The sequence below is a fragment of the Triticum aestivum genome, chromosome 3B, assembly GCF_018294505.1.
Source record: "Triticum aestivum cultivar Chinese Spring chromosome 3B, IWGSC CS RefSeq v2.1, whole genome shotgun sequence".
Lineage (NCBI taxonomy): Eukaryota > Viridiplantae > Streptophyta > Magnoliopsida > Poales > Poaceae > Triticum > Triticum aestivum.
Window position 1 is genome coordinate 87,001,424 of NC_057801.1, and position 17,440 is coordinate 87,018,863.

At 46.3% G+C, this 17,440-nt stretch overlaps 1 protein-coding gene across 1 annotated transcript; it reads left to right on the forward strand.

Moving 5' to 3' along the window:
- Nucleotides 1-15,774: 15,774 nt before the first annotated feature.
- LOC123064915 (myb-related protein Hv33) lies at nucleotides 15,775-16,935 on the forward strand. The gene is made up of 2 exons (XM_044488308.1): nucleotides 15,775-16,119; nucleotides 16,212-16,935. The coding sequence occupies exons 1-2, from the start codon at nucleotides 15,833-15,835 to the stop codon at nucleotides 16,777-16,779; spliced, it is 855 nt and encodes a 284-aa protein (XP_044344243.1). The 5' UTR covers nucleotides 15,775-15,832; the 3' UTR covers nucleotides 16,780-16,935.
- Nucleotides 16,936-17,440: the final 505 nt, after the last annotated feature.

Here is a 17,440-nt window from a genome sequence, read left to right on the forward strand (position 1 = left end):
CAGGGACTTCTTTCACTTTCCATGCATGGTTGCTGTTGTAGGATTTGACCCTAAGTATCAAATTGCTACACTGCTTCTTGCTAAAGGAATTTATTACTAGGAGTACTTCTTTTTTCAAGGCAAAACATGTTGCTGAACTTATATACGAGTGCACATGCAAATAGTTACATGGGATGGAACTGGAGTCCAGCACACCATTTTGGATGTCAGGCCTCGTTTGATAGCTCAGTTTTTTTCTAAGTATTTTGATAATACTGTAGTATTTGAGATTAACATGGTTTTAATTACTATAAGGTGTTTGGTTGCCACTAAAAACTATGATCTTAATACTGTAGTATTTGCAAAACTGTGGTATTTTATCTGTTTTTAAAAAAGAACCCTGGACCTCTTTTTTTAAAACTGAGCTGGCGAAAGAAACGCCTTGTCGTCATGTTCCTCCTTGCTCCAAGCCGCTGTCACCTCCTCCTTCATCCTCATGTTACTTCTGCTCGATGACCTTGTTCGGTTGAATCTTGTCCGTGAACTCCTTGGCTCAACCTTTGCCTCTGATGTGCTGTCATGGTGCACTGTCTAATAGTTTTTTTTTTGCGAGTCCACTGTCTAATAGCTGATCGCCAGTACGTCACACTCTCCGTGCCGGCACTGATACCTGCCTCCTGTCGTTTCCCCCTCCAGCCCGGTCACGCTAGCCGTGAGGAACGGAGCGAGCAAGTCCTATTCGACTGCTGGTGGAGCTTGCTATCCAGGCATGCGGCTGCAAAGCTGAGCTGCTGTAGCTGTTGTTTGCGATGTTTGTCCATCGCTGCCGGCTACAACACACGAGTATCCATACCATATACCCAACTAGCTCTTGCTCGAGTGACTGTAACTAGTTAGGAACAGACGTGCTTGTAATAGCTATCAGCCGGCTAGCTAGCTAATTTTACGTTGCTGCATAAAGCACTAGCCAAACAGGTTGTAGTATTCACAATACTTTGGTATGTCAAAAACTGTGGCATCTTGTACCCACGGACTAAAATACTACAGTTTTCAATACTTTGGTTTTTGCAATACCTTGCTATCAAACACAACCTCAAATGGTACATGGAACTTGCAGAGTTTTCACTAGAAATTTTGGCAGCATAAGACATGGCGAAGAATCGCCTGCACTATGGCATTATTATTTCTTATTTCACATGGACGGGGAACAACATATGTCTTTACAACAACTCCACCACGTACCAGCTCCCATCTCTTACAACTATTGTGCACAACTAGAGCTTGGGTAGACAAGACCAGCAAGGAACAATCATCTACAAAAACAAAAAAATGTCACAAATGTAGGATCAACCATTATAACAAACAACCAACTTCAGGGACTCGTAGCAACTAAATGGCAGCTGCCGGCCACCAGGAAAGCGCTCTTCAGGGACTTGTAGCTCCTAGCCGGAAGGGATGATCAACACACACCGGCTGAAATATGATATTTACACCTCAACTGTGGCCATCTTATAGGCAGCTTCTAGGCCTACAACTTTTGGGGGTGACAGGCATCTTCATCACATAACCTCAAAGAATCAGCTCTAGATTTTCTTGAGGTTAGGTTACATAACCTGAAAAAAGGATGTAACAAAATTAGAAAAAGAAATGTCAGAGAGAACTCCATAGATCACTAGCACTTGCACATACACAGATAGAATTACACCTGCTATTATCACCAGCACGTCGATCCAAAACAGAACATGGGCATCGTGCATGTTGTGAACATGTACATAGAGATAAGCAACTTCACAACAACACTTGACAGTCAGAACCTGAACCTGAATCATGAATGAATGATTGTGCCAAATCTAAGAGCGTCAAATATGGGATGGAACTGAAGTCCAGCACAACATTTCCTTTATTTTAAGGTGCATGGTAAGCGTCAGACGACTAATCTGTGTCCAAGATTAGCCATCTCGCCATCCATCCGATATTGATCGATTCCAACACATGTAGCCATCTGATCGCACCAAAACACCGCTTTGTCCGACTCAACTAACCAACACAACAAAATAAAATAAATGTGGATACCGACCGACCAGCCAACTTGAACCAGTCTTGACCTTTCTAAGACGGGCTTTCAAACAAACCCGCCGCAGAAGTGGTAGCTTTCGCAACCGGCCTCCTTTCTAGGAATGTCTAGAAAGGTTTTCTGTAAGTTGGGTCCGCTAGAGAAAATAGATCCAAATCTAGATCTGTTGTGACTGATGGGTTAATTGGAGTCGATTTAGTTGCTAGTTTTGAAGAAATTGAGAACTTTGGCCCCACCAAGTTGTATATAACCCATTGCAAGTGGGGGCGGGGGGGTATTGAGGAGGCCTTTCTATATGGTAGGGGCCTAGATTGTCAAACGTATGGTTTAAGTGGAGATTTCCTCCTCGTCCTTCTCCGAAAACAATGATTATCATCGAGTTGTTAGTGTCATTTAGACCTATCAATGTTAGTTGTTAGGTACTTGTTATGTCAATGTTGTTTAGATCTATCTATTTTACGCTCAAAGTTTGAATTTGCGTTTCAAATATTATGTGTGGAATAGTATGAAGCATGATCATAAATATTTGAATCATTATGTGATGATGCATGAAGATTTGTTGGAGCGCAGGAGCAATATAGATGATTTAGGTAGTCTATTGGAGAAGACCCACAAAATTTTGCCTGGTGAACTTAATGTATCACATGTATTGGAGAAGTCGCCATTACATCCTTGATTTTTTTCCTAGGGGTGTCCTTATATTTATGTTTCTATTTTGGGTCATCCTGAAATTTTGTTGAGCGTTTTTTGTGTGGCTTGTCCGCTATGGCACATGCGGAAAATTTAAAAGCCTATGGCTACGCATTTGATGCCAAAATGTGGCGATTCCTACTCGTTTTTCAAACAATATTCTCAATATATATATTTTTAAAAGTTCACTTTTTCTAAATAATATTTTAAAAAATTGTTATACATATATATATATATATGTATATATAATTAATATCATGTATTTTCTAGAAAACCAAAAGTAGAACAGCATGAGCGCTCGCAACATGGGTCGGCCCAGTTAGGGTGACTCAGTGTGCACATGGCAACAGAATATCGCAGCGAGCAACAACTAAGAGGTCCCTCTAAATTTTATATTCTGCTTCTCCTAGGAATTGCCTATAGTGAGCCGAGGTGGGTTGGCAGGTTTTTCCGAGATTGTATTTTTGTCGATCGGGTCTTTTGGGAATCCAGTTTTGTTTGATGGTTTTTGTTTTCTAGCTTTCTTTTCGTTCTATCCTAGTTTCTCTGTTTTATTATTTATTTTAATGTATAACCTTTCTAATTTTATGTTTATTTTTCCCCTTTTAACGAAATTCTATTTAATGTGACATAAATAATTCTGGAAAATATTTATCTAAATGACACAAAAAAAAATTAAATTACATATGTATTTTTTAAGGTGTGAACATTGTTAAAATTACATCAATAATTACATAGGTATGTTCTCCTCCTTTTATTTCCAAAATTAAAAAAAAAAACTTCAAAATATTCGAAATTTGTTTGCATTTCCAAAAAATATTCAGATTTTTCAAAAAATGTTCGAAGTTTCATAATTTGTTCTCATTTCTAAAAACATGTTCAAAGTTTTCAAAAAGTTTTCCAGTTTTCAAATTTTGTTCACATATTCGAAAAAATGTGTCCAAATTTGTTTGGCATTTTCAAAATTGTTCTTTGTTTCAAAATATGTTCACAAAGATCAAAAAAGTTTGTGCTTTCAATAGATGTTTCTATGAAAACATTGTTCCTGTTTTGAAAAAAAATGACAAATTCAAAAGGTGTTTTTGAAAAAAAATCGGAAATTTCAAAGTTTGTTCATGAATTCAGGAAATGTTCAGAACATTTTAATTTTTTTTGAAAGTTCCAAAAATTGCTCAAATTTTGGAAAATAGTTCGTGATATTTTAAAAAAGTGGCGAGTAAGATATTGCCTGTAGTTCTTTAATGTTGTGCTGCATATATATAGCGCGAGCTCTTATGTCAGGCTAGCAGCCAGCGCGCATCAATAGGCAGTCGCGGGTTTAATTCCCTGCGACCGCGCGCCCCCCATTTGATATGGCCCGTGTGATCATGCTGCCACACAGTGCTCTACCTAAGGACAGCTCTGCCGTCCTCTTGTGAAGGTGGTAGTTCATGGATGACTTCTTGCCGAGAGTGTCTGCACTTCGATAGGTTATTCATTAGGTAGCTCGATCCATGGGGCAACTTCAGCATCTGGTTGATATATTAAATTATATGGGTCTTATTAACTACTTGTCGCAGAAATGGATGTATATAGACGTATTTTTAATTTTAGATACATCTATTTTTATCCATTTTTATAACAATTCAGGACAGAGAGAGTACAATATTATAATAATTGGTAATCCATGTATATATACACAGTGGTGTATTTAGCGGGTGTGCCGGGTGTGCCATGGCACACCCAAATTTTTGGTATTTTTTTACCATGTAATGATTAGCTGATTTGCAAGGCCCGTCTAACCCAGTTAAAATAGATCTTAACTTTTTTTTAAATGTGCACACCCTTCATTTTATTTCTGGATACACCACTGCATATACAGTAGTAGATGCAATTCATCCATGGGATGCATGGAGACGGATCAGACCGGGTGAACCTACACGCCACAGTGGCTAGCTGTTGCCATCGCAAAAGCTTTGGCGCTCAACAACCGTTGGCATCTCTAGCTGCGTCCATTATAATGGTATGAGATTATCTGATTATGCCGCTTGTCATGGAGTATGTTGTGAGGAAGGAGTTCAATTAGTGTGTGTGTTCTGCTTTATATGTCTTTCCCCTCTACTCTTTCGCATGCATATACATAACATATATGGCACACTTCAGTTGGCTACATGTGAGATTAATAATATACATATGTACATGTCGATGACAGATCTACATATGCATGGGTAGGTGCAAAAATGTTTTGTCTCACGATTGGTTAGGTAACATGACGACCCTAAACACATGCACATATAATAAAACTAGTAGTACTACTACATATTCCACTATATATTCCAGCAGCTTAATTTGCACACTGACAAAGATGACTGATGCAATTGCACAAAAGACAACTTTTTCCAGTAATTCATATATATATATTCCGGCGGCCTGCATGCACAGGCATATGCGGACGTCTTAAACTAACTAACTAATCCCCGGCGAGGAATCATTAGTGCTGATTGTCTAAACAATGAAATGGCACCCACACAAACCATGCATGCATACCGACTTGGCCTTGGCCATATTCCTTTCATATGCATCCACTTGTTTTAAGGGACACAAATGTCATATAGGCGGTGATTAATCCCTACACGCATCCACTTGTTTTATGGGACACAAATGTCCACATTTGATGCGGATCGATAGTTTTGTTTTACAACGAGCAGCTGGCCAGGGACTTCTTTCACTTTCCATGCATGGTTGCTGTGTTGTAGGATAGTATCAAATAGCCACACTTCTCGAAGGAATTTATTACCAGGGGTACTTCTTTTTTCATGGCAAAACATGTTGCTGAACTTCTATATATACGAGTGCACATGCAAATACATGGGATGGAACTGAAGTCCAGCACACCATTTTGGATCTCAAATGGTACATGGATCGGACGTGTAAACATGCAGCAGTTTCGTTCTCATAAACTCTAATAGAGTACGTCACTTTGCCTGGTACAAAAATACCCCGTACACCAAGACTAGTCGTGGACCGGCCAATACATGTGGAGAAAAACAACCACTACGTATTTAAGTACATAATAGCTGAAGATCCAGACAAGAGGATGGCGGCGTCGACAGCCATGCATGCATGATGAGCGAAGCCGACCGGCCCGGAAAAATGTGTACAAGGAGCAAGCTAGCTAAGGGTCGGTCTGTCTAGTGGTCGTCGACTGCGAGAGCTCGCATATAAAACCGCATCGTTCGATCACTGGTATGATGGATACCCGCGCTCTACCGTATTACCATGCACGTACCAGTGTACCATGTGGGACTTAAATACATTCAGATCGTGGACATGTTAAATTGCTCCAACCACGCGCGTACGCATGCATGAATGAGTCCATGTTAGTTTGTCACAATAGTTACATGTAAATTGACTGAATTTGTAATTTGGGTGGAGAAGAAAGAAGAAAGAAAGAAAGACAGTTGCTGGATCTTAATCTAACAACCCAGAAAACCGCCTTACCCAAAATTATTTTTCAGACGACTTACATATAGTCGGTCCCTAAATTTGTGTGTTATATCTACTTTGAGTCGGCAAAAGATAAATTAATCAGAGACATTGATGTTATATTTAGAATTACATATATGTTCTAGTATGCATGTAAGATCGTGGTTTGGTTTTACCATGTCAATTTTACTGATAATTAATTAAGGCAGGGGATTTAACCTCCTTTTCAAACAAGCTTAAAGACGAGCCTAACACACCCATAATTTGTTTTTGAGCCAAATGTTGCGACGGCTGCTCCTGTGGTAGCAAACGGTAGCCACCAGGAATCACCAGCTAGCCGGAGGCGGTGATAACATGGAGCGCGAACAGAGACGAGGGCAGCCCGAGAACAAACCTAAGAACCACTTTTTTTTAAACAAAACCTAAGAACCACTTAGCTTAATATTGAACTGTAAAAACGTCTTACATTAAATTTGGCACAACATATCTGCTCCTAGCTAGTTTCGCTTCAAACCCTGGCCTCCTCCTCCTCCCAACCCTAGCCTCCCCTCCTCCTCACCCCCTCCCCTCCTCCCTCCCTCGCCGCCGCCTGAGGCAGCCGTCAGGCAAGCCCGGGGCGCCAAAGATGGTGGCGGCGGGGCCTCGGTTGCCCTGCTCATGTGTGGGAAACCCCAGGTCTGGAGCGGCGGCTCCATTGGCAAGGCATGGCCGGCTAACAGCCGTGCGTGTCATGGATCCGGTGTCCCGGCCGCGCGGGCGGCCGGATCCAGTGGTCGTTGGTGGCCGGCCGCGGCTTCTGCGGCGGCCGGTGTGCGCGATCTGGCACGTCCCTTCCTCCCCTATTCAGCGTGCAGACCAGCCTGGTTGGGCCGCGCTTCCTCTTGGTCGCGGATTCTGTACAGGAGGTGCTGCTGGTGGCGGAGATCTAGTTCGGACGAAATCACTGGCCGACCATGAACGGCCGCACCGACGGCGACGCCTGAGGGCGCCGTTTCCCTCCTTGGAGGCGTCAGTATGGACTAATCTCCTCACTTCATCTTCCCCTAGGTTTCCTGGGCGAAAAGCCCTAACTCTGTTGGGCGACGGCGGCGCTCACGGCGTCATTCCCTTCTTGAAGGTGCCGCTTTGGGAACCTTGGGGTTGGGTGGCGCTTGTGGGTGGTGGACGACAGCGGTGATGCGGCCCTTTCCTAGCATGGATTTATGCCAGTTGCTTGGAGATGGAGTCGCTTAGGTGGAGGTCGTTGGGTGGCGTCGTGGTTGCTGTTAGAATATATAACCGTATTATGTGTATAGATATACGGTTGTATATGTGTAGTCTTTGTATAGGTGTCCGTATATTGTACGATACGAACTCTGCCTTGTAACCTCTATATATTGATCAATACAAGGCACCACAACGTGTGGTTTTCCCAATCTTACATGGTATAGAGCCTAAAACCCTAACCCTAGCCTGTGCCGCCCTCCTCCTCTTTCCGCTGCCACCGAAGCCACCACCCCTCTCGCCGCCGCGCCCCGATCGCCGCCTCCATGTCGCAACCTGACACGAACGCCACGAACCAGGCGCTGGCCGCGGCCAAGGAGCGCCAGGACGTCGAGGCCGCCGAAGCCGCCAAGGCCAAGCTACCTCTCGCGACCGCCCCCGATGGATCTGGGACGAGCACGGGGTCTTTTTCCTTGACCTCGCTGCACGCCCAGGCCGTCGGCCTGCACTCCATCAAGGGACACGTTCTCGTCGAGCTCGCGCTTGACACCGGCGTTCACCGTCAGTGGCGCACCTTCTTCCGCGCCGCTTGCCGCAAGTACGCCCTCCTGGATCATCTCGACTTTGACGCCCCCGACGCGCCGAACCCGGAGTGGTCTCTCCTCGACGCCACCGTCGTCTCTTGGCTCTATGGGTCTGTCTCGCTCAGCATCCTCGACGCCGTCATGACGCCCGGTGACGATCCCCTCGCCGTCGATCTCTGGAACAGCATCAACGGTCTCTTCAGCGACCACAAGATCAATCGTCAGCTCCACCTCACGGCCGAGCTCGGCGATCTCAAGATGGGAGAGATGACCATGGCCGACTATCTTCAGAAGGTCAAATCCCTCTCCGATGGGCTTGCGGATCTTGGCGCCCCCGTTGATGATGCTGAGATGGTGGTCCACTGCCTCAACGGCCTCTCCGAGCAATACGAGGCCGCCGCTGATCTCATCTCCCTCATGCCGGGCATGACCTTCGCGCAGTGCCGCTCGTTGCTCGCGCTCCAGGACATGAAGCGCAAAAATCGCCGCGCCCGCAACTCCGACACGGCCCTCTTCACCAACACCGCCGGCAACCCTGGCAACACCGGCAACCCGGGCAAGGCCTCTGGAAAAGGAAAGAAGAAGAAGAAGGCTGCCACTGGCGTCGCCAAGGAGATCATCCCGGCGCCCGCGACCCCGTTGGCTGCCACTCCCTCCTGGCCTTCACCACAGCACCCCTGGAACGGTGCCATCCAGATGTGGCCCTATGGCCAGGGGGGCCTGCTCGGCCGTGCGCCGCCCGCCTACGCTCCAGGCTACGCGCCCCGGCACACCCCGTCGCCGCATGCGTTCTACGCCCAGAACCCGTACGGCATTGCCCCCTACGGTTACGGCTACACCCCTGGACAGTCCTCCTACGGACTCCCCGGTCCGGCTCCATCATCACCGGCATCAACAACCGCTTCATGGGACCAGGCCGCGCTCATGCATCAGTTCCAGACCATGGGGCTGCAAGCACCCACCAGGGAGTGGGTGATGGACACCGGCGCCTCCTCCCACTTCGCGTCCGATCCCGGTATGCTCAACTCCGTGTCCCCCCTCCTCCTCTCGGCGTGCTGTCGTTGTCGGTAACGGTTCCACCCTTCCGATCACCGGTACCGGGCATGCACGTCTTCCTATTTCCACCACCTCTCGTCCTCTTTACCTTCGTAATGTCTTAGTAGTTCCTAACATAGTTAAAAACCTTTTGTCTGTTCGTCAATTCACCATTGATAATCGTGTATCCGTCGAATTTGACCCCCTCGGTTTTTCTGTGAAGGATCTTCTAACCAGGACCGAGATTCTCAGATGCAATAGCTTCGGAGCTCTTTACTCCATCCATCCTTCCACTACCAGTCAGCCACACGCCTTCCTCGTCGCCGATGCAGCACTCTGGCACCGTCGGCTTGGGCACCCTGGGCGGCCCGTTATGGAGTCATTAGCTCGTTCTTCGATCATCCCTAGGGAAAAGAATAAAAGTAGTTTGTGTCATGCTTGTCAGTTAGGTCGTCATATTCGTCTTCCTTTTTCTTCTACCAATCGTGTAACCACTACTCCTTTTCAGATAATTCACTGTGATTTGTGGACATCTCCTGTTGAGAGTATTTCTGGCTTTAAGTATTATCTCGTTTGTCTTGATGATTTTACTCAGTATGCATGGGTTTATCCTCTACGGTCTAAGTCAGAAGCTTTCTCGCACTTGTCGTCCCTTCATGCTTTAGCGCTCACCCAGTTTAGTGCACGCTTGCAGGCTATTCAGTGTGATAATGGTCGTGATTTTGATAATTCTCTCCTCCATTCCTTTGCCCAGCACCATGGAATTGCACTCCGCTTTTCATGTCCATACACTTCGCAACAGAATGGTAAAGCCGAACGCATTATTCGTACTCTTAATGACATTACTCGTACACTCCTTATCCAAGCTAGTATGCCACCTCGCTTTTGGGTTGAAGCTCTTCACACCGCCGTTATGTTGCATAATCGGCTGCCTTCCAAGGCAATCTCGGATCGTATTCCCTTTCGTGCCTTACTTGACGTAGATCCTGCATATGCTGGTCTTCGGGTTTTTGGATGTCTATGTTACCCCAACACCACAGTCGTCGCTCCGCACAAACTTGCGCCTCGCTCCGTGCCATGCGTGTTTCTAGGGTACCCATCACGACATCATGGCTATCGTTGCCTTGATCGTTCCACCCAAAAGATCATCATCTCTCGTCATGTAGTGTTCGATGAGTCCACCTTTCCCTTCGCCTCCTCTACATCTTCGTCAACTCCTACTCCTTCCTTGCACACTTATGATTTTTTGCAGGGAGCTGAGCAGCCGGTTTCGTCGATGCCATTCACCGTGCCAGGCACGGTGACCCCGGATGCGACTCCACCGTCGCCGCCACGGTCGCCGTCGCCGCCGCCACGGTCCTCACCACGGTCGCCACCACCGACTTCGCCTCGGTCGCCGCCACCGACCTCGCCTCGGTCGCCTGGGTCCCGGGCCACTGCCGAGAGCCCTGCTGGGAGCTCCGATGGCGACCCTGCTGGGAGTCCTTCTCCTACTACAGCCGCGTCACCACCAGCAACGCCGTCGCCATCTCCTGTAGCTGTGGATCCACCCCGGACCCGCCGGACGCGGGCCCCTCCACCGCCTCCATCTCATGCCATGGCCACTCGTGCTAAACAGGGCATTGTGCAGCCTACAAAGATATTTGATCTTCATGTTGAGGGTTTATCTCCCATACCAAAGACTTATCGTGGTGCTCTCAAGGATCCAAATTGGCATTCCGCTATGGTTGAGGAGTATGGTGCTCTTCTCTCCAACAACACTTGGGACCTCGTTGATCCACCTCGCAATGCTAACATTGTTACTGGTAAGTGGATCTACCGTCACAAGATGAAGTCTGATGGTTCTTTGGATCGCTACAAGGCTCGTTGGGTGCTTCGTGGATTCACTCAGCGCGAAGGTATCGATTTTGATGAAACTTTCAGCCCGGTCATCAAGCCAGCCACTATTCGTACGGTGCTCTCTCTTGCTCTCTCCAGTGACTGGTCCATCCACCAACTTGATGTCAAGAATGCATTCCTCAATGGAACTCTCATCGAGACTGTTTATGCTCGTCGGCCTTCTGGGTTCACTGATCCTCGTTTCCCTGACAAGGTTTGTCGTCTCCACAAATCACTCTACGGTTTGAAATAGGCGCCTCGTGCATGGTTTCAGCGGTTTGCTTCGTTCATTGCATCGGCTGGTTTCATTGGCTCCAAGTCTGACAGCTCGCTGTTCGTTTATCGGCATGGTGCTGACATGGCCTATCTCTTGCTCTATGTGGATGACATTATCCTGACTGCATCATCCTCGACATTGTTGCACAGTTTGATTGCCACTCTTCGTACCGAATTCAGTATGACGGATATGGGCGATCTTCATTATTTTCTTGGCATCTCTGTCACACGCAGCAAGGATAGTCTGTTCCTCTCACAGGAGAAGTATGCAATGGATCTTCTTGACAGAGCTGGCATGTTGCAGTGCAAACCCATCTCTACTCCAGTTGATACTACCTCCAAACTTTCAGCCAAGTCTAGTGATCCTGTTGCAGATCCCACTGAGTATCGTAGTATTGCAGGCGGTCTTCAGTACCCCACGTTCACTCGGCCGGACATCTCTTATGCAGTGCAGCAGATTTGTCTTCATATGCATGATCCTCGGACTAATCATTTGCTACTTGTGAAGCGTGTGCTTCGCTATATCCGCGGCACCACCGGCCATGGCCTCACTTTGTTTCGACACAGCTCCAACAAATTGCTGGCCTACTCTGACGCTGATTGGGCAGGTTGCCCTGACACTCGCCGGTCTACCTCAGGTTATTGTGTCTTCCTTGGCAATAACCTGGTGTCGTGGTCTGCTAAGCGGCAGCACACGGTCTCTCGGTCTAGCACCGAGGCCGAATACATGACAGTTGCAAATGTCGTGGCTGAAACATGTTGGTTACGGCAACTTCTTCAGGAACTTCATCGACCAGTGACTAGTGCCACTGTGGTGTTTTGTGATAATGTGAGCTCTGTTTACATGACACAGAATCCCGTTCATCATCAGCGCACCAAGCATGTGGAGATCGATTTGCACTTTGTGCGCGACCGTGTCACCACAGGCGAGGTCCGGGTTCTTCACGTTCCGAGTTCTTCTCAATTTGCGGACATTTTCACCAAAGGATTGCCATCCCCTCTCTTCTTGGATTTTCGGGACAGTCTTAACATTCGTCGACGCCCGTTTACGACTGAGGGAGGGTGTTAGAATATATAACCGTCTTATGTGTATAGATATACGGTTGTATATGTGTAGTCTTTGTATAGGTGTCCATATATTGTACGATACGAACTCTGCCTTGTAACCTCTATATATTGATCAATACAAGGCACCACAACGTGTGGTTTTCCCAATCTTACAGTTGCGTCAATGGCGGAGGACCTGCCAAGGCTCGCGTAGGTGGAGGTCGTCGTTTGACGTCGTGGTGGCGTCGATGGCGGAGGACCTGCCAAAGTTGTCACCTCAATCTGCTCTGAAGATAGACCAGTGGAAGATGGCGGCGACGACACATGTGAGTGCGTCAGACCGGTTTGAACCCCGGACCCGGCAGATGGCTCGGTCGGGGCCTCCGGCTTTAGATGTTAGGCTTAGGTGAGAGGTATGAGTATGTGGCTCAGTTTGCATCCCTTCATCATTTGGATAGGAGCAGCGACAGATGCTGCCAAGATGGCTCATTCAGGCATATTGTTGTTATACTTTGTAAGGTCCTCAAGAATAATCAATAAAATGGCCGTATGCATCTCCCAAATGCAGAGTCCGGGGATCATCCTTCTTTTCGATTTTTTTTAAGTTACAGAGGAAGTACTGGCAATGTTATTATGCATCGCCCCAGGGACCAACCAGTACTGCCACTGCAATAGAATGTAATATTTCATTTTGCTGAAAAAGGAGATGTTTCTATAAGAAAGGTAAAACTCGTATAGGGTGTCTTAGAGAGAGAGAGAGAGTACCCACATCCAAAACCGCTAATCATGCAGCTCAGGTGAGATGGTGACATGCTGTGCGTACCTTAATTACGTCATTTGATTCTCTTGCCCGACAGCAGTTTTGCGACCAGCTAATGGCTCGCGAGATAAGTTAAACCCCATGTTTACCTACTACAGATGCATCATTAGATTCCACTAAATTATCATATGGGGTCACAAACCAACTTGCTCCTTAATTAGTCCAATAATTAACCTTCCTGAAAAGTGATGCAGCGTACTAATTCAGATCGACGAAAAAGGTGTACAGGTCATTGCCGGGAATCTTTGGGCGCATCTCTCGCTGCATATTGATGCCATAATTAGGACGTATTTAGATCATTAGCTCATACAGAATTAATGCTCAATTATCGGTATCGTCATGCATGGGACTAAGTATGGCCAGACAATAATGATTAACAAACCTAACCATCCAGACTTTTGCAATGTCTGTACTAAGCGCAACAGCACAGAAGGCAGCAGCATGAGACAAACGGTCCACACGCCACAGCAGCCGCGTTGGCGGCCTGAGTATATTTATTTAATTGTCATGTTGCCCATGCCAATAGACATTGTCTTGTCAAAACTTAATGATCAGTATTATTCCACATTAGTATCTGGCATATTTTGGGTGTCCAAATCCAGGTTTTGGCCCTAAATCTCCATTTAAAATATATTGTTAATAGCTAGATAATCACAGCAAAAAAAAGAGGTTCATCTGGAGGATAGATATACGAGCCGAATGGTATAAATTTGTGTCACATTACACATATATCCCACATAATGATATTGGATTAGTTTTTGGTCAAACATCGAAACCGTAGCTCAGACAACGGTTACTCTCATGTTGATTAGTCAGAGTACTACTAATCAACGACAGATCCAGGCAGACGAGATGCATGCATGCACACGTAAGGCATGCAGACAGATGCAACTTGCATCTGTGCTTACATTCATTTAGTTCTGGACAGGTAGCTAAGCTGTAGTATATGGCCTCTTCTCCATGGAAGATAAAGTAGATTAATGATTCTTCTCGTGCATGCAATTTAAACAATGGAATGGTCCAGCCTTGGTTAATTCAGATTAGTCCACATACAGACAGATGGCCGCCACAAGTTTGTCCTACATGCACTCGCTCTCACCACATGCATAATTCAGACTCCGTTAATGATGCTCTCCAAATATCTTGCTAGTTATTGGAGGTAGAGCATAAAAAAATAGCTACTAGCTCGAAGCAATTCTTTTTTCTTTTTTTGTGAGGGTAAGCAATTCAATACTCTAACCAGTTCAAGCTTTGTTTTAGACATGGACAAGGTCATGGAAATACAGTTTTGACCAATAATTTTCATATAGCAAATAAAACTATGATCTGATCGATGCGTATGCTTCCATATATCCAGCAAGATATAAATTGGAGTTTGAGAAGTTGGGTGAAACAATGTCTAAAATGTTGTGTTTTCCTCGATACGAGTCATTGCTTTTGTTGCAATAGAACATCAATAGCTAGGACGCAAGGAATACAAACCACATAGTGTATAGTCAGTTCTATTATCATATTTAAAGTTCCCTAAAGCCCAAAGTAAGTCAACTTAATTGTTATACTCCTAGTTAGCTCTATGTTCATAGAAAATGTTGTCAAGGAGGTCAATGTGTTTTTGCTGAAATTTTCTGTGAAATTGGAGAGGTAACAAGGAGGGAACACTCGCTCATGAATTAATCTCAACCTTTGGAGTTGGGTGCAGGGATCGACGACCCCAGGAAAGCCTCAATGAACATCTAATCAGGGGTTTTTCTTTATGATCGATCAATAAATCTCTGTCTTCGCTTCACTCAAATCGAAAGGTAGATAGCTCAAATTAACCATCGATCACTCTCCAACTTAAGCTTTTCAACCACAAACATATAACGATTGAAGCAGCACGTGTAAATTAATTCACTTGTGTTTAATTACATACTCCTGTGGAAAGTGGTTACGGCATGACTTGACCAAAATCTTTGCTCTTTAATTTAGTACACTACAAATTTAGCAGGATGGTGACTTGATGACCTTTATGCATGCATGGCCTGGCCCATCCTTAATTTGATTGTGCCGAAGCAATTGTCTCTCATTGGCTGTATGCCTAATATTTGTCTCTTCCTCAAGGGAATACTACGATGGCATAGTTGGTTACTGTCTAACATAGGCAATGGTGTCCAGTGCACAGTAACCACAAAAACTGGTCAGCACTCAGCACACCATCAAAAGGAGTAGCTGACAAAAAGTTACTACCTACCTCTGCATGGATTCATATGCTCACTTAATTATTAATGCTAGATTGGTTTGTGACTATGATCATCCATTGGTTACGTTATATATATTTCCTTTTGGTGGCCGGGTAGGAAGCTAGTCATTGTTCGAGGGTGCTTTAGTTTCGAAGGTTAATTACAAACTTTCCAGCGACACAAATTAACATGCTTTTAGTGCATGATATTACTGGCTTGCACATGCATGAATCATGATGGAGATACACATATAGTACACTATAAGCACATGCATGCTCGTGGCATGGTAACTTTTAGGATGGATGCCTCCACCCTAAGATACAAAAATAGGTTAGAATAAGACTAACGCAACGCAATTGCAAATAGGACAATTGATTATTGTGTACAGATGGATCACCATATTTGGTAGGGAAAGGTCCAATAGCATATACCCATCCTATAAATGTAGTGCAGATCCAATCACCACATAATTAAGCACCAGCTGCGATTAGTACACTAGCTAGCTGAACTTTCCATCGACGCAGGAGTAGCCAGCGAGTCTACTCAAAAAAGCTAAGGAAGGATGGTGGAGAAGCCGGCGAGCCAGGCCGACGTGGGCGGCGAAGTGGAGGCGCATAAGGAGAGGAAGGGGCTGTGGTCGCCGGAGGAGGACGAGCGGCTGTACACCCGGATCACCAGGCATGGCGTGTCCACCTGGAGCTCCGTGGCGCAGCTCGCCGGGCTGCGGCGGAGCGGCAAGAGTTGCCGGTTACGGTGGATGAACTACCTCCGGCCGGACCTTAAGAAGGAGCCCATCTCCAAGCGCGAGGAGGAGACCATCATCTCGCTCCAGAAATCACTCGGCAACAGGTACTGCATTCTAGATTTCTTGTTCGTAATTGATTGTGGAACATTTGGGATCGGTCGTCCAGGAGGCTAAATTTCCATGAAATTTGTATCAGGTGGTCCGTGATCGCGGCGAAGATGCCGGGGAGGACGGACAACGAGATCAAGAACTACTGGAACTCCCGCATCAGGAAGCGCCAGAACGCCAGCCCCGCAGGCGGGAAGGGGGACAGCGGCTGCGCAAAGCAGCAGGGTGACCTTCCGGCCGCCGATGACAAGGCCTCCGTGCTAGCAGGGCCCCGAGCGAAGGAACCGGTTAGCAGCATGGCCTCCGGGGCGACGGCGCCTCCTGTTCCGGCACGGTTCCCACTGTTCGCGTGCCAGCTTCTTGGCTGTGGCGGAGGGGCCGCCGCAATTGCAGCTGCAGGCACCACCGAGTCGACAACCACTCACGAGAACAACCGCGCCGGCTCAGAGAGCGATGCTAGCGTGGGCAACGGCAGCGGCGGCGGCGGCGACGGTCGGGAGGGACATTACTACTACTGCGCCGTCGACGGCGACATCGACATGATCCATCTCATGTCGTTCGATGACCTTCTTGAGTACCCGGCCAGCGATCTGCTCATGGATGCGTGGGATCGGAATGGACTCTACTCCACGAATACGGGGAACTCTGTTGATTGATTTGGTTGTTGATTAGCTCGGCGGGCGTGCAAGAGGGTTAGTTATTGGTAAATTTGTTCAATTACATTGTGTATGCACGCCTAGCCGCCTAGGGCAGCTCCCCTCTTGTGCACAAACCCAACCTTTTCTTGAATCAATTGATCGAGTGGTAATTAATGGCCGGTTATTGTTGTTCCACATGCAAATTACTCTTCAAACCCAGTCGAGACTTTTTGGTGCAATTATAATTCAGATGTTGTTTTTGCAGTAGTTCGTGACCTATACTAACTCTTTGAAGCAAATTTGAGAGCGATATCTATATAAGAAAAGGATATACCGATGGTAATGATATTAAAGATAATAACTGTAACTATTATAACACATCCTTTTATTACACATGTAAATTTATGAACTAGTGGTGGTCTCACCATTGGGTTCTATTGCATCACTAGTATAGAACACTCCCTAAAATAATATGTTGTGTTGTGTGGAAATTTCTATGAGCCATGGATATATTGTGACGTGCGAAATGATATGTAGTTCTGAAAGACACTCTCGACTTGGGATACTCCGGATCCCTAACTAAGCGACCATGAGTCAGGCCCGGGGCAACCACCGGATAATCTGGTTTCCATTGTACATTTGGAAACTTGAGGCTTTCAGCCCCAAAGACTCGGGGTGC

What these genes read in the sequence shown, in the direction of transcription:
- LOC123064915 (XM_044488308.1), top strand. Translation starts at nt 15,833, where the DNA reads ATGGTGGAGAAGCCGGCGAGCCAGGCCGACGTGGGCGGCGAAGTGGAG. An exon ending in CAGAAATCACTCGGCAACAG is followed by an intron (nt 16,120 to 16,211) that starts GTACTGCATTCT and finishes AATTTGTATCAG; the next exon opens with GTGGTCCGTGATCGCGGCGA.